The sequence below is a fragment of the Misgurnus anguillicaudatus genome, chromosome 20, assembly GCF_027580225.2.
Source record: "Misgurnus anguillicaudatus chromosome 20, ASM2758022v2, whole genome shotgun sequence".
NCBI classification, from domain to species: domain Eukaryota; kingdom Metazoa; phylum Chordata; class Actinopteri; order Cypriniformes; family Cobitidae; genus Misgurnus; species Misgurnus anguillicaudatus.
The window spans coordinates 22,216,778-22,243,449 of record NC_073356.2 but is presented as its reverse complement, the minus strand read 5'-3'; the positions used below and the strand labels follow the sequence as shown (position 1 = coordinate 22,243,449).

At 36.0% G+C, this 26,672-nt stretch overlaps 2 protein-coding genes and 1 long non-coding RNA gene across 3 annotated transcripts; 2 read left to right on the top strand and 1 right to left on the bottom strand.

The window, feature by feature from the left end:
* The first annotated feature begins 220 nt into the window (after window positions 1–220).
* On the top strand, window positions 221–13,491 carry LOC129455945 (uncharacterized). Its single transcript, XM_055220738.2, has 5 exons — window positions 221–389; window positions 7,069–7,152; window positions 7,551–7,693; window positions 11,993–12,108; window positions 12,803–13,491. The coding sequence occupies exons 1-4, from the start codon at window positions 311–313 to the stop codon at window positions 12,062–12,064; spliced, it is 378 nt and encodes a 125-aa protein (XP_055076713.2). The 5' UTR covers window positions 221–310; the 3' UTR covers window positions 12,065–12,108; window positions 12,803–13,491.
* Window positions 13,492–18,655: 5,164 nt separating this feature from the next.
* Window positions 18,656–20,282, bottom strand: LOC141351332 (uncharacterized). The gene is made up of 3 exons (XR_012359554.1): window positions 20,052–20,282; window positions 19,813–19,869; window positions 18,656–19,566 (listed from the first exon to the last, which is right to left on the bottom strand). It is a non-coding gene; the product is annotated as an uncharacterized lncRNA (long non-coding RNA).
* Window positions 20,283–23,266: 2,984 nt separating this feature from the next.
* On the top strand, window positions 23,267–24,159 carry cart4 (cocaine- and amphetamine-regulated transcript 4). The gene is made up of 3 exons (XM_055219750.2): window positions 23,267–23,548; window positions 23,761–23,841; window positions 23,931–24,159. The coding sequence occupies exons 1-3, from the start codon at window positions 23,423–23,425 to the stop codon at window positions 24,036–24,038; spliced, it is 315 nt and encodes a 104-aa protein (XP_055075725.1). The 5' UTR covers window positions 23,267–23,422; the 3' UTR covers window positions 24,039–24,159.
* The last annotated feature ends 2,513 nt before the right edge of the window (window positions 24,160–26,672 follow it).

Here is a 26,672-nt window from a genome sequence, read left to right as displayed (position 1 = left end):
GGCTCTGTGACCCACATCTCAAGGTCTGGTTCACCTCAAAATCCCATCATTGAAAAATAATTTTCAAAATAAATCACGAATCAGTAACCGCTACCCACTCTCTGTGTTGAGACAGCTGTATTATTTAAAGGAGGTGCTAGTTTACAGATAAATGAGGTATCTAAAACATGGGAGTTCCCACCCCCTCGTTCTCCATCCTCCCACCCCTTCTCTTAGCTGTTTCCTCCCTTCACACACACTCGCACGCTGCAGTTATTCGGAGGCACAGCGTGGAGGCTGCACATACACACACCGGCACCTTTGGGGCAACATGGCAAGGATACCTCACCGCTGTGTGACGATATCAGCGTGCTTGGCAGGAGCTCTCCTACTGCTGCCGCTCTGCTGGGGTGAGTGCATGAGAGGGGCAAGATTGATTATGAGTTCAATGAGGAAATTTGCTGTGTGTGGATGTTTGGAAAAGAGAGTAGAGATGTATGGAGTGGTGAAAAGTTTAGTTCGGGGCTCTGTAGAGAAAACTTTTAAAAAATGCATTTGTATAGGGACACTTGCCATGCATGCTTAATGAGTATTTACACACACAATGATATGTGTTTGCAGAGACCCCCTGACAGAAAAGGTAAGTGCTGGGGGCATCTGGTTTTGATTTTAATCTTTAAAGGCACTGAGGCAACTTGCAAAAGCAAGGCAACCAGGCAAATCTAGCTAAATCTACAGCAGGTTTAAACACGTCAAATAATTATTAGAAAAACACTGATAGGCAAAAGTTATTGAGTCTTATTCAGGATAACATTTGGAAATTCCCATGAAAGGCACACAAAAGCAAGTGCATCTTTATTGAATGGTTTGATACCGCCATCTGCATGTGGTGTACAAACTCTTGCATGACAGACGGCTTCAGGGGCTCTGAATAATCTCATGAGTAATGCAATCCCACTGTGTTCTCTGCACAGCTGTTTTCTGTCTACATGTCTGTAAAGAGCAAATGACCACAGATTTCACTTCCTTCTCTTGTTCTGTCTATTGACAAACAACAGAAACAAGCAGGAATTTTGTCTTTGTGTCAAGGAAGTGACAGACTTGCACAACATCCATGATTTCATTGTAAAAGCGTATAAGAGATTTAATAATAGATATTGTAAGGCGCTTTGGATAAAAGTGTCTGCTTAATGCTTGAATACAAATGTTGAAGGATAAGTATGAATATTAATTTTTACATTATATATTTTACTTAAAAAATGCAAAAAAACTAACTTTATAATTGGCTGCATTATTCTTGGTGACCATCAGTGTAAAATAAAATTTTGATTCGGCTTTCATCACAGTGAGAGTTTATGTTGAAATGCATTAGACAGAATATTTGGCAGATTGTACTGGGGGATGTGCTCAGTTGTATGCCAGATGCCTGTTGATTTTGTGAATAAAAAAGATAATTCAGAAGATAATAAAGCAGATGTCACAAGAAGGGTAACGTGTACTCTTGGACGGGCCTCACTGTGTGCCCCTGGGAAAAGAGATAAGGGGAAAAGTTGGCCAAAAATCATAATAGGAATGATGTTTTACCTTCAGGATATTTTTGTAACTTTTCATGCTTGTTTTGACATTTGTTTAGGATAACATCTTGAAATCACAAGTTTAGGGGGTTTTGAATGACTGATGGCGGTGACTCCGTAGTTACTCTGAGTGGGAGTTAAGGGGTCACGTTCCGCCTGACTAAATTTCCCAATCCCAGTGTTTTTCAGCAAGAGTTATAAAATGTCAATCTCCGGTTAAAAGCACACTGTCCTTTAGTTAGTGTTTGTTTGTTTCTAGCATATATTGCATCGCCTTACTTTTTCTCACAGTCCCTGTAGCCAAATTGGTAGAGCATGGTGCTATCAAGATCAAGATCGCTGCCAAGATCATGGGATTGATACACAAATTGATTAAATGTATACCTTAAGGGGCATTTCCATAGACTGTAAAAAAGATGGACAACGCCTGTTCACTCTTTTCCATTGGCGAAAAGTGAAGCCCGATACGGCGCTGACATCTTGGGTCTTGAGTCTGCGCAGTAGCGATTTAGGGATCAGTCCTGCGCAGTAGTGAGCAGGAAGTAAAGTCGCGAAATCAAGACCCCGCCCTCGCTCTCGCAGAATGCGCATATCACACAATATCACATCTGTCAATCATGACGTGACACCACCGTTTTTATATCATTAAATAACTAACTAAACACAAACTTATTTTAAAAACAAACATTTGAATTTACATCAGCGTGATAAAACTACAGTAAATGAAACCAGCTTCAGAAAAAAGATAATTGAAGTGTATTTACAATTTTTAGTTGGTCTCAAGTCCCATTGAATAACATGGGGGAGGCGGGGTTTATGACCTATAATGGGACCAGTCACTGGGGGGCGATCAAGACATTTTGGCTTCACTTTTCAGGGCTTGTGCGGCACGCTTGGGCATTTCGGTTGCTGTATGTGGCCAGATTGGGTTTCCAAAGCAAGAATTTGGACAAAGGCCACAAACAATATATTGACCTCTATCCTGAGGAATTTCGTTTACGTGCACTTACACCTCATTGACAAGAGAAGAATGTGTGAGATGGATAAAAGGCTTATAATGATGAAGTGCATATCCAGTAAAACTGTTGCATGTGAGCCATAGAGCTAAAGCTCAGCTCCATTTACTTTTCCTTGCCGAAGGACCAGAACTTAAAAGAAAGGCAAATTCAACGGGGCGGGTGAATACCTTTACCCTAAAACCCCTGCAGCATGCTCACCCCTTGCAGACAGAAATATAACCCTGTTGCTTTATTTGGTAAAGTTATCTGATTAAGGGCATAACCGTGTTTGGATAAGAGCCCTTCGCTAAACTCTGTGGAGTGGCATGAGACCTAATTGTTGGTATACTCTCATTAGAACCTAAAAAAGGTGAAAGATTTGCCATAGGGATAATCTCTCTTACATAAACACATCACTTACTCAAGTGACAAAACACAGGCCTGAGCAAACAGTTCATTCTCTATGACAGCTAACAGCATTCGGGTCGCGTTTATGATACCAATTGTTTATTGGTGTTGATCCAGGTATTACCCCCGCTCTGTTTCCCACGAATCTCCTGCAGGAGTAAAGATTGAGTGCTTACAGATGATTTTTACTCTCTAAAGACATATAATGCGATTAGTCTGAAAGAGTCATCAAGAACATTGAAAACATCTTTAGCCATAGACACGGAGCATTAAAAAGAAGCAAGCTGTGGGATCTCTCTTGTCATGACCTGCTCATTCACGGGTGATTTTGAAGATAAAGTGAGGGAAGCCTGGGAAAAGTTTAAAGTCCTAATGGTACTGAGCCTGGCCATAGGCCAAAAGCCAAATGTGGCAAAACATTTAAGTTTTTACTCTAGTTTAAGACACTATCAATTAAATAAACTCCACTAAATAGTAAACTGGTAAGCAATAGATAAAAGCAGACATAATATCAAATTACTTACAAGAATATCTCAAAACTGGTTTTATCACTTAAAACTATTACTTGAAATGCTGTAAAACCAACGCTTTCTCGAGTTGGCTAATTCGAATTAATTCATACAACCACATTCGTAAGTTTTTGTACGATTTTCCTTGACCCCTGTGACGTTGGGTGCGGTTTCGTTGTTGTTGTTTTTTTCATGAAAATCATACACTGTTAGACAGTTACTTACCTCAAAATTTATACATTATGGGTATTAACATTTAATTTACAGTGATTTACTGTATGTTTTGAATTTGCGGTAGACTGCTGTAAAACAACAGCAGTAGTGCTACTGTAGTTGAATACCATCATTTTCTTTTCCAGTTCATTACTGTAATATGCATTGCATTATGGGTATTAACATTTAATTTACAGTGATTTACTGTATGTTTTAAATTTGCGGTAGACTGCTGTAAAACAACAGCAGTAGTGCTACTGTAGTTGAATAAAACAGTGTTATAAAAGCATATAAAATGGAAAAATAAAATATATCTATGAAATAAATACATTTTATTTGTTATTCTTTCAACAGCGAAGCAAATTTCAAAATGTAAATTGTTTTTTAGCAGTGTTAATAATTTATTGAGAATTGTAGATAGAAACAACAAAGTGGTTATGGATAAATGCTTGACCGTCAGATTTGAATTTGACCTTAAAGGTGCAGTGTGTCATTTCTCCTGACAGAAATGCAAAATAATATTCAAAACTATATTATCAGGGGTGTATAAAGACCTTTCATAATGAACCGTTATGTGTTTATTACCTTAGAATGAGACGTTTTTATCTATATACACCAAGGGTCCGCTTACATGGAAGTTGCCGTTTTGTGCCCCATGTTTCTACAGAAGCCCTTAACGGACAAACTTTTTTTACTAAGTTGTCTCCGACGATGACATGTTTGTCCGGTGGTAGCTACCGTATAGCTTCTCTATGTGTTTTAAAAGCGAGGATTAAGCAGTTGACTGAGCCATTGGTTGCAGTTCGCAGCCTCACCACTAGATGACGCTAAAATTATCACACTGCACCTTTAAGACTTCAAAACACTAGTGAGGCCAAGATTTCACTCCTCGGAGTGTCAGGAGAGTGACAGAAGAGTTACTTGGGGAGTGTAGCGAGTAACTTTTTTAAGTGACTCTGTTGCACTGTGGTAGTGTTATAGACCTACGACACGGGTGACCCAGGTTTAATTCCCCTTCAAAGCAATATATTTTTTAAAACTAGGTTACAGTAAGGGTATTATACTGTAAAATGGAACTGCAGTAAAAGCATCATACTGTAAAAAACATGTACAGTTATGGTACTGTAATGAGGCAGTTACAGTAACTCGCAATGTAAAAAAAATCCGTAGAAATTGCCGGTTATAAATAACAATGTTAATGCAGCTGGGTTGCCGGTAATTTACCGTAGATTTAAATTTATGTTATTTACTGGCAACATTTTGTTCAAGTTATTAACATTTACAAGTCTTTGTCTTTACAGAGTACAACTAAAAAAACAGCATCAAGCAAAACATTCTGGGAAACAAAATCTGAAGCAAAAAACAGAAAAAGGTTGATGATGATTTCTGGTTCCCAGAACGCTTTGCATGAGCTGTTATTGTATAGTTTTTATTCTGTAAAGATAAAGACTTGTAAATATTTTAAATTTATTTAACTTTGAACAAACTCTTGCCAGTAAATAACATAAATTTAAATCTACGGTAAATTACCGGCAACCCAGCTGCATTAACATTGTTATTTCTACGGAATTTTTTTACAGTGCAGTTACCGCATATATACAAGAAAATGTCTAACAGTGTACGATTTTGCACGATTAACTTCATATGAATTGATACGAATTAGCCAACTCGTAAAATATGTAAGATTTCGCGTGAGATCAGGCTGGTAAAACACACATTTTCTGTATCCTATTCTATTTGGACATATGATATTTCTAAAAAGTTCAAAGAAAATGAAGTCAGACAAACCCAGATAAGCCTGAGGCATTTGAGGTGTGTCGCATTCAATTCCCAGGTGTAGATATTTTATATTCTTCAAGATTAAAAACATGACTCTGATCAATTTGATCTTGTTAAACAGCTGTATAAATTGGATTTAAAGGAAAAGCCATTACAGAATATTTGTTCAGCCTCAGGAAGCAGATTCTCAAGGTCAGTTCCCATCCTTTTTAACCAAACTTTGATGAGGGTCAGCACTTCAGGGCCGGTGTGCCTCCAGAGGCCATAAGTCTCATAGACTTTCCATATGATCCAAGAATCATCCAGAGACTGATGCTTTTTTAATTTATAATGCCAGGCTATAGCTCTGGTATGGATCCCAGGCTGATGCTCCATGTCTCCCATGACATGTTTGTGTCATCTGATAAGATATTATGATTTACTGTCATTTGGGATTGAATGAGGAAATTAAATGTTTTCTTTTACAAGCATTCCCATATGTATGCAAAGCAGAACCACATTTAGGACATAACGTTAAAAAACTAAAAACTATCAAGCTTATTATTCATGAAACAACTAATTATAACTAATATAACCTGAGGGATTTAATGACCCAAACAAAGTGCTCCTGTATATCTTCAGCAGCGCCAAACGGTTACACACGTGCTGTCATTTGCTTTGAATTAAATATACTTGATTCAAATAGTGAAATATCTGTTACCAAAAGACCTCCATGATATTTTTGGACACAAGGTCTTCAGCATTGTGCTGACTACACGGATGTCACTGCTGTCTCTCTATTCAGTCAACGTCTCAGTGCCCATTAATCCCACAGTGACACATGCATCATGTGAAGGCAGGATACATAGAAAGGGTGTCCTGTTGAATAGCTCTGGCTGTCTCACATAACTGACGAATAGCAATATGTGAGAAGCAATACAAAGATCTCAAGTTACTGACGCTGTTTCTTTTCAATGGGAAACAATGTCCTCTCTGGTTCAGTGAGGTGACTGAGCTGTGTCGAGCAGTGAAGATGGCCAGATAAAGTTCAAAGCATTGATGGTGTTTGTGAAATGAAGATAAGTCATAATTGATGGCTAACATACTACACTCACTGCTGGACTGTGTAAATGTAAGATTGTTATATAAAACAGACAAGCGGAGTGATTTGTCCAGACTTTGACCTCATTGCAAAACATAAAAACATAACATGTTAAATTTAGTACAGACAACATTATCCATTTAACCATGTGCCCTGGTTTATCTTTTAAATGTGACCCTGTATAGCTCAGTGGTAGCATTGCATTAACAGCACAAAGGTCGTGTGTTTATAGGGAGCACAAATGATGAAAAAAATCTGTGCACTGTAAAACACTTTGGATAAAAGCATTTAGCAAAATGCAAAAAGTTCTGCAATAATAATAAAATTTATATATATATATATATATAATATTATATTTCAATTAATTGGCTTAATTTTGGGGCTTAATTTTCTGGTTCATTGCAACTAATTACATTTATATAATTAGCATATCAAGTCATTAATAACATTACAAGTGTTAATCAAATGGCAGCCCAACTGATAATATACAAGTTTTAAGAAAATCTAATGTTTTTTTGTCTTTACAGGTGTTGAGGATGAGGAGTATGATTTTGACTATGATTCTACACAATCACCAGACTACAATTCAACATTCCTGTACAGTTTCTTTAGTAGGTTTTCAATGCTTTCACATTATTGTTTAATTTAATAGCTTTTGTAACTTAAAGCAAACAGACGTTTTACATTAAGCTTGGTAGATCGGATAACTTTGCACCTCAGATCTGATTAGACTAAGAAGTATATGAGATGACACAATATACAAACACAACAACACAATAAATCATAACCAGTGGAATATGTGTTTTAGGGCTGCACAATTAATTGAAAAACCTTATCAAACTTTACCATGCAGCTACTTTACAGAAAGTTATAAAACATTTCAAAACTTCAATGTAAAATCTATTGATCAGCAATAATTTTCATAATTACAATATCAAGGTAAATAATAGACAATCATGATTTTTTTTAAATAAAAATGTGTTTACATTTTTTTTCATGTTCTCACTAGGCAATGCAAGCAGGGAAGAACTAGAGAACATTACTAGATTACTGTTAGAAGGGACAGAGACTGAAGAAGACAGCAGCAAGAGAGAAACAGATGAAAATGTGCCAAAAGAAAAGCCAACCAAACCCACTGTCCCTATGAATCAGGCATCTACTGAACTCCTGTTTTTTATTATTAAAACTGTTAATCCAGATATTGTCTTTACTTAAACAATCAAGTAAACATCACTTAATATTTTCTGTTTTGAAGCCAAAGCTTAAAAAGTTTAGTTGATTTAACTTTTAAGCTTACAAAATCCATTAAACTAAAACATTCAAGTAAAATGAACTTAAAATGTTTAGTTCATGTTGTGAGGAATACCCATAATCCTTTGCGCCTGAATACTTTGATTATTGTCTCCTTTTTCACAGAATAAAAACTGATAAGAACTTTCACCACTTAAATATTTGTTAATAAAATGGCATATAGGTTCAAGCTCTTTTTTTATATTATTGATGTCTTTTTGTTGTAAATGATAATTTTGGGAAGTCACCGTTCAGGTGATCAGTGTTTCCGTACATGAACGCTGTTCAGAACATTTTAAGGTATTTCTCTCCACAGTTCTGACAATGCATGTCAAAAACACAGTGTTGTGTGTTTCTGTGGAGAATCACGTTTATTCAGTGATTGAATAAATCATTGAATAAATGTGGATCATCAAGACTATTGGTCCTCCTGGTTGTCAATCAGGAGTGTTGGTCAACTGCATTTTTTTTAAAAAGTGGAGAAGGCGGTTCTTTTCTAAAATTTGAGAAAATCCTCCGCTACACCTTTAAGAGTGCAGGAATATTGGAAGAAATTAAAACATTAAGTCTATTCAACTTTAAATTGATGTTAGAACAACTTATGTTTAAGTAAACTTCACAAAGTTTTAAAGTAATAATTACTTAAAGTTTTTAAGTAATCATTACTTACATTTATTAAGGCAACGAGTTACTTTGATTAAACTCAACTTATCCAGGCTTACAGCAAACTTAAGATATGTTTCATACACAAAATGCTTAAACAATCTTGTGATTTTGTGGTGTGTCTGTTTTGAGACACAGAGGCGTTGTCTCTTATAGAGAGAATTCCAGGCCTGATGTCCTTTTGTGGGTGGACAAATCTCATCCATACAGAACTTACAGAAAAAAAATTAGCCATACAGAAAAAACGGAGTCATATGTTTAGCATCAAAGCGTCATTAAAAAGAAAAGAATAGAATAATAAATCTAGTCAATAATGGAAAACAACATTAATCTTTTGCGAAATATTAGCTGTCAAGGCCACTGACCTATACAGTATTTTATAACCAAAAAGCAAGCATTGTAAACTCTGAACCGCTGAACTTTTAAAGTGATTTTAAAAGCTTAACCCTTTAATAAAACACACTTGTGCTCCTTGCCGATTAGAATTATAGCAGAACAATTAAACCACGCTCTTTATATTTAATACCAGTGATGTATGCTGTGAAAATATCACGGTGGAGGAGATAACATTCATATTTAATGAATCCAATAAAACGCTGAAATGCCATTGCTGTGGTATTACTGTCTGACTGGACACTGCCGACCTGCTGAGCGAGCACTATGGCAATGAACATGAATGTAAACAGGTGCTCCTATTATTTTAAGAATATGGATTCCTTTGAGAACTCCATCTGCTCCATATCCTCATGTATTGGGAAGTTAAACAATGGCTTTGCATGTAAGGAAGACATGTGAACATAGGGGAAATGTGCAAAGAGGGGGCAGTATCCTTTGATCAATACCGATACTACTGAACTCAGCCTGTATTTAAACATGCATGTTTAATTAAATAAGCCACTACTAAGACATCTATAAAAGCTCAAACAATTACATACATTAGGGCACTGCTGGAGAGTACAATAAATAACCAAGAAACATGATCCATCTGAACTCTATGGTTCAGACAGCAGTATACACTAGTATAGACGTTTCAGCGGAAATAACATAAAGAAACCAGACCCAGACTTACCTTCCAGAAGACTTTTGCAAAGAATCAATAGGCTACAGAGTCCTGAGCGGATTATTTTGAGTCCAAATAAATAACCAGTAAATTACCTCAGTTCAAATAGCTAATGCATATCAACCATACACTGATCTAATGTTACTGTGTAAAAGTAATGTATATAATATTAGCTAAAAATCCTTAAATTCTTGCATGGTTGCCAAATCTCTGTATCCTCTTGTCTTTTGGAAACCAAAATATTTTTAATTTTCCACAAGGTATTTGTTCCAGATGGTAGTTTAGTAGCTAGCCAGACCAATAAACAAGCACAGACCGGAAGTTAAATTCAGGCCAGGTGCGTAACCGCGGCAACACACGCATCTGGTCGGAACGTTACGACTTCTGTTTGTTTACTGGTCTGACTAGTTGCTAAACTGAACTCTTGAACAAATACCTCGTCGAAAATAACAAATGTTTTTGTTTCCTATAATCTACGTGTTGTTTATTTTGCTTGTTATATAAATAAACTTTAGACTTTTTTGTTATTTATTATCTAATGTCATTTTAAATAGACAGTTGAAGAAACAAAAAACAAACAAAAATGTTTAAAGGTGGTGTCTGTAAATTTTAGCGGCATTTAGTGGTGAGATTGCGAATTGCAACCAACAGCTCACCTCTCAATTTCAAAACGCATGGTAGCGCCCACTCTAAAAAAACAAACGGTGCTATATAGCACCAAAACTGTTGCTTTGGATCGTAACGATAGAAGAACCATTTTTAGTGCCATATAGCACCGGTGAAGCACCAGTGAAGCACCAGTGTAGAACCATATAGGGGCCATATAGCACCACTATAGCACCACATATGGTTCTACATAGCACTATATGGTTCTACACAGGTGCTTCACTGGTGCTTCACTGGTGCTTCACCGGTGCTATATGGCACTAAAAATGGTTCTTCTATCGTTACGATCCAAAGCAACTGTTTTGGTGCTATATAGCACCGTTTGTTTTTTAGAGTGACAAATATGACATTATTTGAGACAATGTAGGGATGAAACGCGCTCTGTAGAACAGTTAAGGGCCATTCACATATCCCGTCTTTTGCCGCTCAAGCTCGTGATTTCAAATGTATGCGTGCGGTATGCTCATAATTGAAGCAACGTGGACGTGTTTTTTCCAGGAGCGTCCAAACTGCATCCAGTTAAAAACATCTCAACTTTTCAGAATGATTGACAAGAATCCACCAATCAGCTTCCTCACTTTTTCCGTTACTTTGAAACCTCAACAGAAAAATGGAGGAGGAGCTCATAATTGCGGTCCAGGGATTTCCTGAGCTGTAGCAGGCAAGGGGTTTTCGGTGGTGGAAATCCATTGCTGAAATTTCCTTGTTGTAACAAAGATCGCAGCTGATGGTTGCTTTGCCACAGCAGACGCCACAGGAGCGCACTGAAAAGCAGTTTTTAGGCATGGCATGTAAATGGCCCCTCGTAAGCCGCGTTTACATTAGCAGCGACTAGCAGTAGCAGAGCGACGCGATCTAATTGATTTCAATGGAAGCTCTGCGAAATCCGGCGACACGAGTGACAGTGACCGTTGGCGGCTGGATGGGCGTGTCCAGTCGCTCAAGTTGAGAAAAGGTTAACTTTATGCAAATGATGAGCGACTTTCTGGAGTGACTACCAATGAAGCCGCATTCAGACAGCCAGCGTTGTTATCGCTGCTCATCGCCTGCCGCTGGTGGTTGATGTCGCTTGTGGGCGTTCCCACTTCTTGTTGCGTAGTAGTGTGACGTTACCCCATGTTGTAAACAACAAATCAGTGCTCATAGTGCTCCACTTACTTCACTCCCATTGGTAGTCGCTCGTGAAACTCGCTGCTAATTTGCATAAAGTTAAACTTTTCTCAACTTTTGTCGCGCGACTCCGTCGCTAATCGCGCCTAAATTCTGTCGCCAACGGTCACGTTCGCTCGTGTCGCCGGAAGTCGCCCAGTTTCCATTAAAATGAATGAGATCGCGTCGCTCTGCTACTGCTTGTCGTTGGCTGTCTGAATGGGGTGTAGGGGACCTGTGGTGTATGTAGAGAAAAACGTCTCATTAAGGTAAAAACAGTGCAATTCATTATGTAAAGTCTTTATACACCACTGATAATAAAGTTATGTATAATATATTGCATTTCTGTCAAGAGATTCTTCTAAAAGTTACACAATGCACCTTTGAGTCATACAAAGAGATGAATACTTAAAAAATCCAATAACTTACAGATTTGATCTCTTATCATGCTTGCTTTCATTACAAGCATAAATTTATATATTTTATGTTTTTATAATTTAATTCCTCACTAAATTAAATGATCACCATCTGCCAAATCCCAGGTCTATTCAAACAATCCCGGTTCTTTTGACTGAGATCAGCGCATACTGACACAATTCCTGTTTTTTTTTTTTTTTTTTTAGGCATCTAGATCAACACCTGTATATTTTATTACTATATTCATGATGGTTTATCAACTGCTTAGACTACTATAGAAGACACATAGCACCTTACAGAACACTATCACACATCAGAACAGGTGAGTAAAATACATGAATGTAATCTTACCTTTATTCTTTTATCATTTTGAAAAAATGTTTCACAAAATGCTATATACAAATGAATGATGTTGAATGTAATAAAGACAAACTTTGTTATGTGGTTACTGCAAATAAGCATGTGACCCTGTCTGTGAAATCCAAAAAAGGTCTCATAATCTAAGTTTTTTTTAATCATTGATTTCTTTGGCATGGCCTTACTCAGCCCATATATCCATAAGTCCATAAAATATCAAGGATTTTCGCAAAATGTTCTTTACAGTACTTTATGCAGAAAACAGTAAAAAAAAAGATTTTAGCTCGGTTTTCACACACTGGGTCACATATCTGAAGAAATGCAATGTCTGCTGAAACAAATCTAGTGTAAGATACTTAGTGTGCAATTCCACTTGTAGCCAGAAGAGGGCAGACAAACACTGAGGTAGTCAGCTTGCAAACAGTTTTGTGAAGTGTGTAATAGGATCACACAGAGCAGAGTGACTTGAAATGAGTGTTAGACCTTTCAGACTTTTCGACACTCATTAAATGTCCCAGAATACTTCCTATGTCCCAACCTGCTCTCTGCTCTCCAGCTTATACACCTGCACACATCAAATACATGTAGCCAATAAACCACTGATAACATCTTTAATACCTCACTCACTCACTGGCTTTCTGTGTCTCCAATTATTCTAGAAGTCCTCGAGGAGGAAGAGCAGATGGACAGATAACCTGGATGTTCAGTACAGACCGAAGCAGACACACACAAAGAACTTGCTGACCGAAGTGGACAGCATCCATGACAAACTCACAACAACACAAACTGTTAAAGAAAAGACACACTGTTTCGGCTTTATTAAAGTAAATATAGAGCACAGAGAAAGCACACAGAGGGTCGCATAGGCTGGATCAGTGCAATGGAGCATATGAATATGAATGTTGGGCTAAACTAAATGACCAATTCTTTTGTGCCTGTTAATAGATTTTGATTCATAGATTGTAAAAACAATCAAATCAGTGGACATAATTGTACACAATGTAAAGTTTTCTTATGCCAATTTTGTCTTTAAGCATGATGCTTTATAATAGTTTGCCCTTGATTAATTCTATGCTTAAATCCAGACCATGTAAGTGCAGAAACACAATTTTTTTAGTCTTATAAAGCATGTTCAGTATCATGACCTTCCACATAGGCACTTTTTTACTCCTGCACTTCTCAGCCTCACTGCTTCCTCAGTAATCTTACCATTTATGACAGCAGCAGATGTTTCATTTTCTAATGGATTTTTTCATTTTGAATTATGCACATTAAAATGCACATAAATTTGTGAGCCAACATTTTTTATATGTTGTTACAGATACTGAATAAATATTTTTTCATGTAATACACTGTTTAAGTTGTTGTTGTGTAGAAAATTGAAATAATAAAATAAAATAGGAAATCAGTTGAAAATAAGAAAAAATTTAAGGGCTCCTATGGATAGTGCAGATTAAGGGGCTGTATTATCCCCTTCTGACATTACAAGGGGAGCCAAATTTCAATGACCTATTGTTTACATGCTTGCAGAGAATGGTTTACCAAAACTAAGTTACTGGGTTGATTTTTTTACATTTTCAAGGTTGATAAAAGCACTGGAGACCCAATTATAGCACTTAAACATGAAAAAAAAAAACAGATTTTCATGAACATAAGGCAGCGTTTGTAAGTGCTCTGTTAATTCACTGAGTTGATGAAATAGTACAATTTATACTCTTTACATTTTCAGGTCCCTAGTTATCACTGGGGTTGTATACCCTTTCAAAAAGTACACATCTGCACCTAAAGAGTTCATATTTGTACCTCAGAGTTACATATTGGTAACAAAAAGTACAAATTAAGACCTTAAAGGTACATACAGTATTGGTACTAAATGTATACATATATCATATGTGGGTGATTCTCAAGCATGAAAATGTAAAAAATTGCTTAAATTTACTTTTTTCCCACAAAAACAAAGTCTGGAGTAAATGGGAACATTAATTTAAAAACTTTTACTTATCATTTAACACTTTTTGTAACATAATTTTAAAAATTTGTCCTAAAAAATCTCATTACCGCAACAGTCAGAAAACATCAACACTGACATATTTTCAAAATGACATGACAAACCTGAAAGAACATAATTTGGAGATTCTGCACATGCATTTAAAATCAAAGTATTATGCTTCTATTAATTAAATTAACATTTAATAAGCATCTGTTGCGGTAATGATAATCAAAATGTCGTGTAAGCATTCTGACAAGACAATATTTCAAATTAACTGTAAAAAAAATGATCTTACCTGGTAGCCATCTTGAAGTAACTGGTCCATGTGCTTGGTCACTCAAAATCAAACTTTATTAAAATTCTGTATGTGTGCTTAAATTGTTCTCAAAAAGTGTTGCGGAGGATGAGAACATGAGGCATGGACACATCATTTTCCTAATTTTTCTTCATTATTATTATACATGAATATTCAGTAAATATTTTTTCTGTCATCTAAAGTAGTCTAGCAAAACATCCATTTATTTTTTTTCTTAATATTTTTGTGTTAATTTGATTAAATTACAACATAACGCATGTTCAAACACAGCCGGACACATTGCGGTAAAATGAGATAAAATTTACAATGATAAATTCTTATGTTGAAATCACACATTGTGCAAGGTAGAACACAGTATTGTGTTAATTCTGATGCTTTTTAATGTTACTATATTACACATTTTAAAGCTAAAATCATTAGTGCCGTGGTGTTTCGATGGTTTCGTGAGAATCACCCATGTACATAAATTGTCTACCCAGCCTCACAAAATTAAGTACCTATTTTTGATTCTTTTTCGTGATACTGTCACGAATTTCCGTGTTTTTTTTATGATGGTATCACGAATTTCTGTTTGTGTCATTGTCACGTGTTGGTTACTCAACTGCTTTTTTATATTTTTAAAACCATTGTCGCTTTGCTTTAAATTTAGAGTTAGATTTGGTGTTTGCGTTAGGATGTCACTTTAAGTATTGGTTTATACTATTTTTTTCTGATTTTTTTTATATTTTCTGATTTTAAAACATTCGCCTGGCGTTAGGGTTAGAGTTGGGTTTGGGCAACCCTAAACTGAAGCGACAATGGTAAGAAAATAGAACAAAATAGTTGAGCAACCAATACGTGACAATGACACATAAATAGAAATTCGTGATACGATTACAAAAAAGAAAAAAAAAAATTACGCGACTATAGGTACGTAATTTCGTGAGACATTAGGACCTCTTTAAAGGGAACCACCCTAGTGACATCTGGGACCATTTTCTTGGACAGTGAACTAATTCAGAGCAGCAAAGAATAGAAATACATTGAAATAAAAGTAAACACGTTTTATGGCATTAATAACTGCATTTTCTTAAAGCTTTGGATCCACAAATGAAGGAAGCAGTGCAATAGGTATTCAGTACATAATCGCTAATGTTTAACCATATCAGTACTCAAGTGCACCCAGGCTGTTCTGTATTCACATTCATTTCTTCCTCAACAAGTCACGTTCTGCAAAATAGCCAGTGGTCAAACAACATTATCCAATTAAAACTGCCACAAAACATGTAGGGCTTGTAGCAGGAATAGCATACCTGAAGCTGGCTCGTGTCAAGTGTGATGACAGCATGCGTTTCCTCCGGCCTCTTTTCTGCACTTATTCATTTATCTGCTGTCAGTGGATGTGAATCAGATAATTAAAACAGGAGTAGAAATGTCAGGCAGGCTCCGGTACATACGTCAGCCCCTTTCAGCAACTACTGGTAAAATATTCATGATTTTTACCTGTTTTACTATGCCATAAGTGAGAGGCCTTGGTCAGTGAGGAAAAACACGGACAGGTGTGTCTGGTGGTGTTTCTAAACTGAGTGTAAGGTCAGAAAGGATATAACACTGCGCCTCGATGACGACAGCAGTATCTAAAACGGATCCTTATCTGAGCGCCTCAAGTTTCTGTACGGCGCTCATTTTGAAACAGCGCCTCTGAGATGCTACTGATAAATCTGTTCTTCTCTGGAAAATCTTTTTTGATCTATATATTATCTTAAAGAGCACCTATTATACTTTTTTTACATTTTCAACTTTCTTTAGTGTATAATGTTGCTGCTTGAGCATGATGAAGGTCGGCAAAGCAGAGCACTTTGCTACTCCAAAGAGAGATATTTTCTCTACAAAAAAACAATCAAATTAATTCAGACTTAATCGAATAAAGTCCGGCTTCACAGTATCTCTCATTTAAATAATTCCTACCCAAGGCAGATTTAATAAAGTATGCGAGGCCTATGCTACAATGCTTGTTACTTTCAAAGACTTCTCATGACAGATGCAGAAGTTCACACTTTGTCAGGATAATATGGCATTTCTGGATCACATCCTATACGTTTGTTTGATATTTGTTAATGTGTGTATTATTGACAGTTTAATTTGAAACCTTTGCGTGGCCAATACTGTTCGGCTCTGCTAGCCTTCTAGCTACAATTTTGTGTTGATATATCAGATATGTGTAAATTTTTGTCATTGATGAATGATTCACTTTTGTAACTTTGATAAGAATTAATCTACACTTAACTGAAGAAGACTGCAGTGATATTTTACATTTGATTACTATTATTACCTTTTTGAACCTGAAAACTAGCAACGGGATAGGTCAATTTTACTTTTTGTGGTGCAGCCAGTGAAAATTTTGGCAGGGCAAGTCAAAATTTGAACCACTTGACCAGGCTGGCAGAAAAACGCTTTGCATTGGGTCCTGCAAAGATATAAAGATTTAATATTGAAAATAAGATCTAAATAATCCACACATGACAATTCACTGAAAAAAATCTATATAGAATTACCCTGCTACCATTGGGGCCTATCTTTATGATCTTACCCAATGTTAGGTTTTGACGTCAGGCCAACGTTGGGTTTTGACGTCAACACGATGTTGGATTTGGACATCAGGCTTACGTTGGGATTTGACGTCAGTCCAACGTTAGGTTCGGACGTTAGTCTGATATCGGACGTTGGATATCAGCCAGACGTTAGGTCTTGACATTAAAATGGCATTGGGTTTTGACGTCAGGCCGACATTGGGTTCAGACATCAGGCTGACAGTGGGTTCAGACTTTAGCCAGACGTCGAGTTCGGACATTAAAATGATGTTGAGTTTTGACGTCAGTCCGACATTTGGTTTTGACGTCAGTTCGATGTTGGGTTCGGACGTTAGTCTGTCGTTGGGTTTGGATATCAGCCAGACATTATGTCTTGACATTAAAATGACATTTGGTTTTGATGTCAAAATGACATTGGGTTTTGACGTCAGGCTGACGTTGGGTTCAGACATCAGTCTGACGTTGGGATTGGACATCAGGTTGAGGTTGGGTTCAGACTTCGAGACTAGCCAGACGTCGAGTTCGGACATTAAAATGATTTTGAGTTTTGACGTCAGTCCGATGTTGGGGTTTTGATGTCAGTCCGACGTTTGGTTTTGACGTCAGTTCGATGTTGGGTTCGGACGTTAGTCTGACATTGGGCTTGGATATCAGCCAGACGTTAGGTCTTGACATTAAAATTACATTTGGTTTTGATCTCAAAATGACATTGGGTTTTGACGTCAGGCCGACATTGGGTTCAGACGTCAGGCTGACGTCGGGTTCAGACGTCAGTCTGACGTTGGGATTGGACATCAGGCCGACATTGGGTTCAGACTTTAGCCAGACGTTGAGTTCGGCCATTAAAATGATGTTGAGTTTTGACGTCAGTCCGATGTTGGCGTTTTGATGTCAGTCCGACATCTGGTTTTGACGTCAGTTCGAAGTTGGGTTCTAACGTTAGTCTGATGTTGGGTTTGGATATCAGCCAGACGTTAGGTTTTGACATTAAAATGACATTTGGTTTTGATGTCAAAATGACTTTGGGCTAGAACATCAAAATGACATTGGGTCTTGACGTCAGGCGGACATTGGTTTCAGACGTCAGTCTGACGTTGGGTTCAGACATCAGTCTGACGTTGGGATTGGACGTCAGGCCGACCTTGGGTTCAGACTTCAGCCAAACCTTGAGTTAGGACATTAGAATGACGTTGGGTTTGGACATCAGGCCGACGTTGGGTTCGGACATTAAAATTATGTTGAGTTTTGACGTCAGTCCAATGTTGGGTTTTGACATCAAAATGACATTGAGTTCAGATGTTAGGCCAACATTGGGTTTTGACATCAGTCCGACATTGGGTTTGGATTTCAGTCCAACGTTGGGTTCTGAAGTCAGTCCATTGTTGGATTCTGACGTTAGTCCAACATTGTGTTCAGATATCAGACCAACCTTGGGTTCTCAAAAAATGCGTCCGGCTGAGATTTCTAAATCAGCCAAAGGTCTGGGAATCAGCTTGTTGGGTTTGGATGTCAAAATGATGTTGGGTTCTGAAGTTAGTTCAACGTTGGGTTTAGACGTCTGTCCGATGACAAAATCGTACAATCCCAGAAAAAAAGGTTCATAAAGGTACAAAGTTGTCACTGGGGTAGTACCTTTTTAAAAAGTACACTTTTGTTCCTACAGTACATGTTGCTACCTCTAAGGTACACACTGGTACCTCAAAGGTACATATCTGTTCCAAAATGGTGCATATTAGGACCTTTTAAAAAGATACATTCCACATGTGAATCAAAATAGCCACAACTAACAAAGAATTAAGCAATATCGCATGATGAGCAATACTGCTGTTGTGCTGGATATCAGACTGGTGTCTGCAATGAAATCACCAGTGTGATCAAGTTTTAAATGTTTTATTATGCACAATAAAGATGAATTATAATTGCTCAGACATTGTTTCCATTTTGAAATTAAACATTTGGCCTTTCTGTTGTCTTTATGTTAAACAACAAACATGTTAATGTACTGTATGTGCGCTGATGCACCTTTCATTATTCAGTAGTGTTGACGCTCTTTACTTTATGTTTACTTTACTTTTAGTAAACACTCTACGATGTTTACTTTATGAGCATTTCAATATTCATAGCACACACTCCCAACACGTATTGTAATAAACGCTTAAGTCATATTTGTCACACTAATAAAAAGATTAGCAACAAGCCCTTTATATTATGTTGCGTTCTGGATGCTGTTCATTACTCCAGACAGTTTATCACTGACAACACTGTCGAGATTGCATCAACAAAACTGTCTAGACATTTTTCAAGGTCTATCTGTTAAAAACTGCAGGAGAAAGAAAGCTTGGAGTAGAGCTCACTTGTAAGACCTGGAGATCCGTCTGAGAAAAGCAGCTCTTAACACCTGTGCAGATCGCATGGTGACATCAGTATAATGTGGCAATGATGCATCGTTTGACCATAAACAGCCTTGCCGACTGTTTTGCCGCATTGATCAATTTCAATGGAAAGGCACGTATCTGATTCTGCTGTCACCTGAGGATTTGATTTGGTCTGTAAAGAGCAAAACAAGTAAAATTGGTATGACTACGCACAGTGAGAGGTTATTTAAATCTTGGCCCACTTCTACTTCTGTCTGTCCTCAGCTGGGTGTCACATTATAAATCTAAAAACTTGTATGAAACGATATAAAAGCACATTGGGGCAAGAAAACAGAGAATGTGACTAAAATGAAGCATTACTAGAGCGTGACCATGACTGTTTATGATCACTTATTATGAGTGAACTGCCTGACCTTACCTGTAAACACTGCCAACACCTAATGATTCCCGAAGTAAATTTAAAAGAGCAGAATGACTAAAAGACAAAACTGCAATTAGATGACAATTTAATATTTGTATATAAATTGAAATACAACCTTGTGACTACTTTGGAAAACTACACATTATGTTTTTCCTATAACAAACTGCACTTAAGTGTTTAATAAATGAAGGTGATGTGATTTAGGACACAAAGCAATTAGATGTTTTGCATTTTACCGTTGTGAGGGATTGCAAGGAACGAACCCAAGCGCAGACGACGTGGACAACACAAATTACTTTATTACAAAACAAGAAAACACCCACGATGGGGCAAAACAAACATCGAACAGAAGATATTAAACACCGACAAGACTAGACTATATATCACAAAAAATCCTAAACTGGACTAGACTAACATATAAACAATGAACTTGATTTAACTGGATTAATTTTGACAGGATACCAACTGGAACAAATCAAAACAAACGTAGACAGAACAAAGAGCACAAGGACTTTAAATAGGGAGAACTAATAAGGGGTACAGGTGACAATGATTAAACAATAAAGACAAGAGGATACAAGGGAGCGGGGATAAAGTGACGAGACACGCAAGCAGGCACACACATGAGTCTATCATGATTCTGCCTCAAGACTAGAATAAAGCAATACAAGACATGACAACCGCCCTTATATGTGTTGACAGATGAAATCAATCTTACATCTGATAAGGAGACAGAACGGATGCACTAAAGATGTCTTTCCTGTATTTTACTCTCCAAAATGTGCAGATCCTTATTCTGGAATAGATAAAGTGACTCACTTCAACTCGTTCATTCATCCCTTTCTGTTCTTTTACTTTCACACGTATGTAAGCCTTGGCATTGAAAGGATGAGGCTTTAATTACAAGTTGAAGATGAGTGTCTTTCCCAAAGGAGAGAAATGAGACAGGTGAGGTGGTGAAAATGTCAGACATCTGACCGCACCTCATCAGAATGCTTGACATTGTGGAGAATTTCTTAATATAACTACTCAAATCTTCAACAGAAGAAGTGAATAGAAATTTTATAGGACTATGGTATAAATTATGGTATTGTTTTGCAACATTACATGATTTAGTGGAATTATAGTTATTTTTGTTCATCTATGGTGTAAAAAATTAGGTGCAGCTGGTTTTAAGTAAGTAACATAAACCAGTAACTAACATAAATGTAAAATCTACAGTAAGTTGGCAACCAGCTGCCAGTAATACTGTAATTTCTACAGAAATGATTTACAGTGTAAGTTTCCTATTTCTGTCAAGTTGTAATGAACATGACTGACAATAGATAAAAAACTGTCAATTATGTTTTTATGTAAAGAAAATGATGAACTGTCATTTAGCTCTAATATTCAGAAACATTTATTTCTGCAACCCAAGCTGTTCATTAATTTAAGTTGCCAAATCATATAGGCTACTAGATCCCTCTTAGTCTGGAAAACACAATGTTCTCTATCACAGAACATTTTATGTTGAATTTTCAGGGAAATTCAGTTTCAGGAAAACTTCAGCACAAAGGTTAACATTGTAGTGTTGGATTAAAATTGACACCTTGACCCAGTTAATATTCCAAGTGTGAATATGCTTCAACATGAGATCAACAAGTGCCAATTAGAGGTGTAACCCTTGCACACAAGAGTGACATTGTGACTATACACTCACATGATGTAATTTTTTAGATTTTTAATAAAAGATCTCATTTTTGCTGTCTAACTTGTAAACCCTATTTGAGTTTTTTTCTTTTTAAATATAAAATAATGAAAAAAAATCTAATTTGAATAATCAAAAGACAAAATGTTATACACTGAAAAAAATATTCATTCAAATTACTCAGTTTTTAAGTGGTTGCAAGCAATTTATTTAAGCTACATTTAAACAAAAGTTTTTTATTTTATTTTATTTTTCTATTTTCTTTTGTTTAAATGTAGCCTAAATAAATTGATTGCAACCACTTACCTTAAAAAATTGAGTAAATTTTATAAATTATTTTTTCCGTGTATTGAGTAGTCTTACAAGAAAAAAAGGTTGCTTATGAAAAATAATGTCACACAATATAATTTATGAACTTTGAAACTGGCACATTTTAACAAATTCATGTTATACATGTCCAGACAAACATGATACTTTACATTTAGTTAAAACTGAAAAAATGGTTCATTCAATTTACTCATTTTTTAAGGTAAGTGGTTGCAATCAATTTATCTAAACAAATTAAATTAAATTAAATTAAATTAAATTAAATTAAATTAAATTAAATTAAATTAAATTAAATTAAATTAAATTAAATTAAATTAAATTAAATTAAATTAAATTAAATTAAATTATTGCAACCACTTAAAAATTGAGTAAATTTAATGAATAATTTTTTTCAGTCAAAGCAGACAACACTGAAAAAATTATTCATTCAATTTACAAATTTTTTTTAAGTAAGTGGTCGCAATCAATTTATTTAAGCTAGATTTAAACAAAAAAAATTAAAAAACAGAACAAAAAAAATGTTGTTTAAATGTAGCTTAAATAAATTGATTGCGACCACTTACCTTAAAATATTGAGTAAACAAAATGAATATTTTTTTTCAGTGAAAGCAGACAACACTGAAAAAATTAATAATTCAATTTACTAAATTTTTTAAAGTAAGTGATGCAATCAATTTATTTAAGCTACATTTAAACAAACAAATTAGAAAAACAAAACAAAACAAAAAACTTTTGTTAAAATGTAGGTTAACTGAATTGATTGACCACTTACATTAAAAAATTGAGTAAATTTAACACTGAAAAAAATGATTCATTGAATTTAATCAATTTTTTTAAGGTAAGTGGTTGCAATCAATTTATTTAAGCTACATTTAAACAAAAGTTTTATATTTAATTTTACGTTACTAATCTTTTTTGTTTAAATGTAGTTTAAATAAATTGATTGCAACCACTTACCTTAAAAAAATGATTAAATTCAATGAATCATTTTTTTTCAGTGAAAGAATAATTTTTTCAGTGAAACAAGTTAGTGCAGGCACACACTGAACATTTATATATGACGAGGATTAAATAAAAACGAGACTGGTCTTTTAAGAGGCCACCATCTAACATCAATCATTTCACTGAATTAATTAATTAGAACAAATATTATGCGGATATAAGTTAATTGTGTACTCTATATTGACTTTTGTCCATTGATTAAAAAGAGTCTTAATCCCTAAATATTTGATTTATTATTAAAAATATATATTTTTAGTTTGCTTAGTATTTTGAGTCATGAGTGTTTTTGCTTCCAGAGTCGATAACCCTCCTCTGCTATAAGAGGAGGCAGCTATCTTATCTTTGATCCGAACATTGCCAACAGGTTCTTAAAAAAATGACAGGTTGCGGGTGTGGTGACGTTGCGAACAACTCACATCGTGTATATATAGGGAAAGGTTCTCGGTAACCTTAAGCAATAGCAACCAGAAGCAAGCACTGACAAAATACTCCAATCGCTGGGATTGCTGAAACATATATAAAAAGAAGATATATAAATTAGACTTTTCATTTCTGCAAATTCATCTGATTCACACCAAAGCATTCAGGACCATGGACAGCATCAGATCAGTCGTATACCTGAGCATCTGTCTCTCTTTACTGTTCGTCTGTCGGGGTCAGATGTCAATGAATAATCAACTCTCCGAACAAGAGGAACAATTCATCAAAAGAGATCTGGTAAGAGTCGCCTACGTGTTGATGCAAAGTTTGATTTACATTTATGTACTGGGCAGACGCTATTTTGATGTGATTCAAACCCACAACCTGCTTTAGCTGCAGAAACAAGTTTGCCCTTTAAATGCTGTTAGTCGTAAATGTTAGTGAAATTTTAATTACGGCTTATTTGTATGTGTCTTAATTTCTCACAGTTACGCTTTGTTTGTGCTTAGGCTGAGGCTCTCGACCAACTTTTGGATGGAGATCAAGAGCAGCGGTTATCTGTGGAGAAAAAAGCCAGCATCATACCAAGGGTAAACACACATTACTCGTCTGTTTTTTTTTAATAGCTGTGAACATGCAGTATTAGTTAGTGACTATAATGTGATGTGATTTGTCTTAGTGTGATGTGGGTGAGCGTTGCGCTATGAAGCATGGACCACGCATCGGGCGGTTATGTGACTGTCTGCGGGGAACTGCCTGCAATACTTTCTTCCTGCGCTGTTACTGACAGACTCTCTTCATCCTCAGACACTGTGCGAATAAACTCATCAAAATTTGTTTAACAAGTGCATTTCACGCGTCAATCTAAGCGTGATGTATTAAAAGCGTACTGTTGTATTGCGCGTAATCTTGACAAAACAACGTGTGGTTAAATGAGTTTATTTTTAGTTAATGAAATGTTTAAGGTTCACTGATTTTGAATATTATGTATATTGTTTAAAACATACGTTCTTGTCTTTCCTTTTAATAATTTTCGTATGTTCAAATAAAACAGTCCAATGTATGAAATTTGTTTATTATTTCGTGCAAAAAAATGTTTTGAACAACAAATGAGCTTTTCTAATTTTTGGAACACCAAATGCATATTTACGCGCGCGCACACATTCTGGTTTCCATGTTCCATTCCATAGACGTAATGGTTTTTATACTGTACAAACTGTATATTCTATTCCTCTTCTTTAAACCCAACCATCACAGAAAACTTTATTGTACCTTAGATTTTCAAAAAACAACATTCTGTTTGATTTAAAACTATAAGCTTGTTTCCTCATGGGGACCTCAATATGTCCCCACAATGTCAATAATTTACTGGTATTCCTATCTTGCTCCACAAACACATGCACGCACTGCACGCACGCAACGCACGTACGCACGCATACACACACACACATACGAGCTATAATTGGATTTAATTGATATGAAATGGGAATTTTAGTGGTTGTAACTATAATGTTCTCTGTGGGTCTACTGGTTTATGTTGAGTTCCATTGATGGGACCATTAAGTCCTGGTATACTGCCCAAACATTTTGTATTGGAATTTTGTAATGGTTTTAATGGTTATGATTCCTAATGGCTATGATTCCTAATGGTGTTTTAATCGAAACCATTAGAATTTCTGTGATGGTTTTTATTGTTTGTTTCAGCATGGGTCTTACGTCAGTGTTCCCAACCTTTTTCACTTCAAGGGCTAGTTGCCCACAACATTATTTGAAGGCCCCCCACTCACTTCATTTTTCCACATAAAATTAAATAGGAATGACTAGAGAGATGTATATTCGCTACTAAAATGACCAAACAATTAAGAAACATCTCGTTTTTTGCTTGTTTTAGCTTATTTTAATGCTTGTTTTGTTCAATTTTTAATCATTTTAATCTGTGGGCCCCGCCCCCATGGTTGGCAAACACTGTCTTACGTTTTATTATCTTACGTTTTATTTTATTATTTTGTTTGTGTAACAAAAATTTGTAACATCTAAAAAAGTTTACTAACCTCTATTTTAAGAGTCCAGAACTGCTAACTTTGTTCACGGCTTAAAAAAACAGGCCTTTGAAGGATTGCCCTACAAAATAAGTACATCAACACTGACACTCTTTTATTAGTTAGAATTTTATGAGAATTAAACATTGAATAAAATCTATATAAGATTTAATTAAAACATCATTACTTGTCAAAATTGTGTCTAACTAACTTACGTCTGCTATGAGCTGCATCGGATACTAAACAAAGACTTTAAGGAGCTCTTTGAACTCTGTGCCCTATTAAATCCTCTTTACAGTAAATAGGATTACTGTGAGAGTTGTCAACAGGTTATAATGTGGTCAACATTAAAGTAACAGTCACAATGAACGAAGCGAGTCCCATTAATTAAAATCTACATACAAGTACCACACAATAACACCTCAATAAATCTCATCAACTCTCTGAGGTATATCAGTCGATCAACAGGATAGCAACAGATAAGAACTTCTCGTGCTGGACACCGCGTGATCACCCATACTTGACTTGACAGCCAACATGTCAAGTCTATCTGTACTTTTCATTGCGCTTCACTGTATTTTGTACTTAAACTGCAAAATCAGCTGCGTGGATTCAAGACCACCGGACAACTCAGCCATAAGTCCGCGCACTGACGGCATGACGGAGGGGATGACACAAGCTGCGTCCGGATATCAGGAAAGACTTCAAAAACACATCGTGCCCATGTTGAAAAGAAAGTTCAGCCGTCTTCCAGGTGTATGTAGACGTTTGAAGAGGAGGAGGATAACAATTCTGGTACGTGGATTTTTACATTGTAATTTTAAGCCACAACTCTGTGCCCATTACGCAAGAAAATGTTGAAGGCTACTGGTCGTATAAATGCTGAACCTTTATAATTAGCTTTTGGTTACCAATTATAAAAGGTAACTATGATATGAATCAATATATGTATTATTTAACATCATCTAGTTACATCTTGTTAATTTAATTGGACATTTAAACCTCAAAGACTCCCTACACCAGGGCTTTTCAAACGTTATGATGGCAAGGACCCCCAAATATGATAAACCTTATCCATTTATAATATATTTTATTGTGTATAAAACATTTAGGGGTGGTTTCCCGGACAAGGATTATCTTAAACCAGGACTAGGCCTTAGTTTAATTAGGAAATATAACTAGTTTTAACAAACATGTCTTACTAAAAACATTACTTGTGCGCATTCTGAGGCAATACGAAGAGCACTGATGCATTTTAAGATATGTCAGTGCAAGTTGTTTTCAGTTTGGACAGCTCTTACATTTATTTTAGTCTAGGACTAGTCTAATCCCTGTCTGGGAAACCGCCCCTTAAACTCTGCTAGATAAATGGTATTAAGACA

Excerpts from the sequence above, each read along its gene's own strand:
- LOC129455945 (XM_055220738.2), top strand. The coding sequence starts at position 311 with ATGGCAAGGATACCTCACCGCTGTGTGACGATATCAGCGTGCTTGGCA. Across the intron at positions 390-7,068 it reads ACTGCTGCCGCTCTGCTGGG|GTGTTGAGGATGAGGAGTAT; the intron begins GTGAGTGCATGA and ends TTGTCTTTACAG. Across the intron at positions 7,694-11,992 it reads CCACTGTCCCTATGAATCAG|GCATCTAGATCAACACCTGT; the intron begins GCATCTACTGAA and ends TTTTTTTTTTAG.
- cart4 (XM_055219750.2), top strand. The coding sequence starts at position 23,423 with ATGGACAGCATCAGATCAGTCGTATACCTGAGCATCTGTCTCTCTTTA. Across the intron at positions 23,549-23,760 it reads AATTCATCAAAAGAGATCTG|GCTGAGGCTCTCGACCAACT; the intron begins GTAAGAGTCGCC and ends GTTTGTGCTTAG. Across the intron at positions 23,842-23,930 it reads AAGCCAGCATCATACCAAGG|TGTGATGTGGGTGAGCGTTG; the intron begins GTAAACACACAT and ends GATTTGTCTTAG.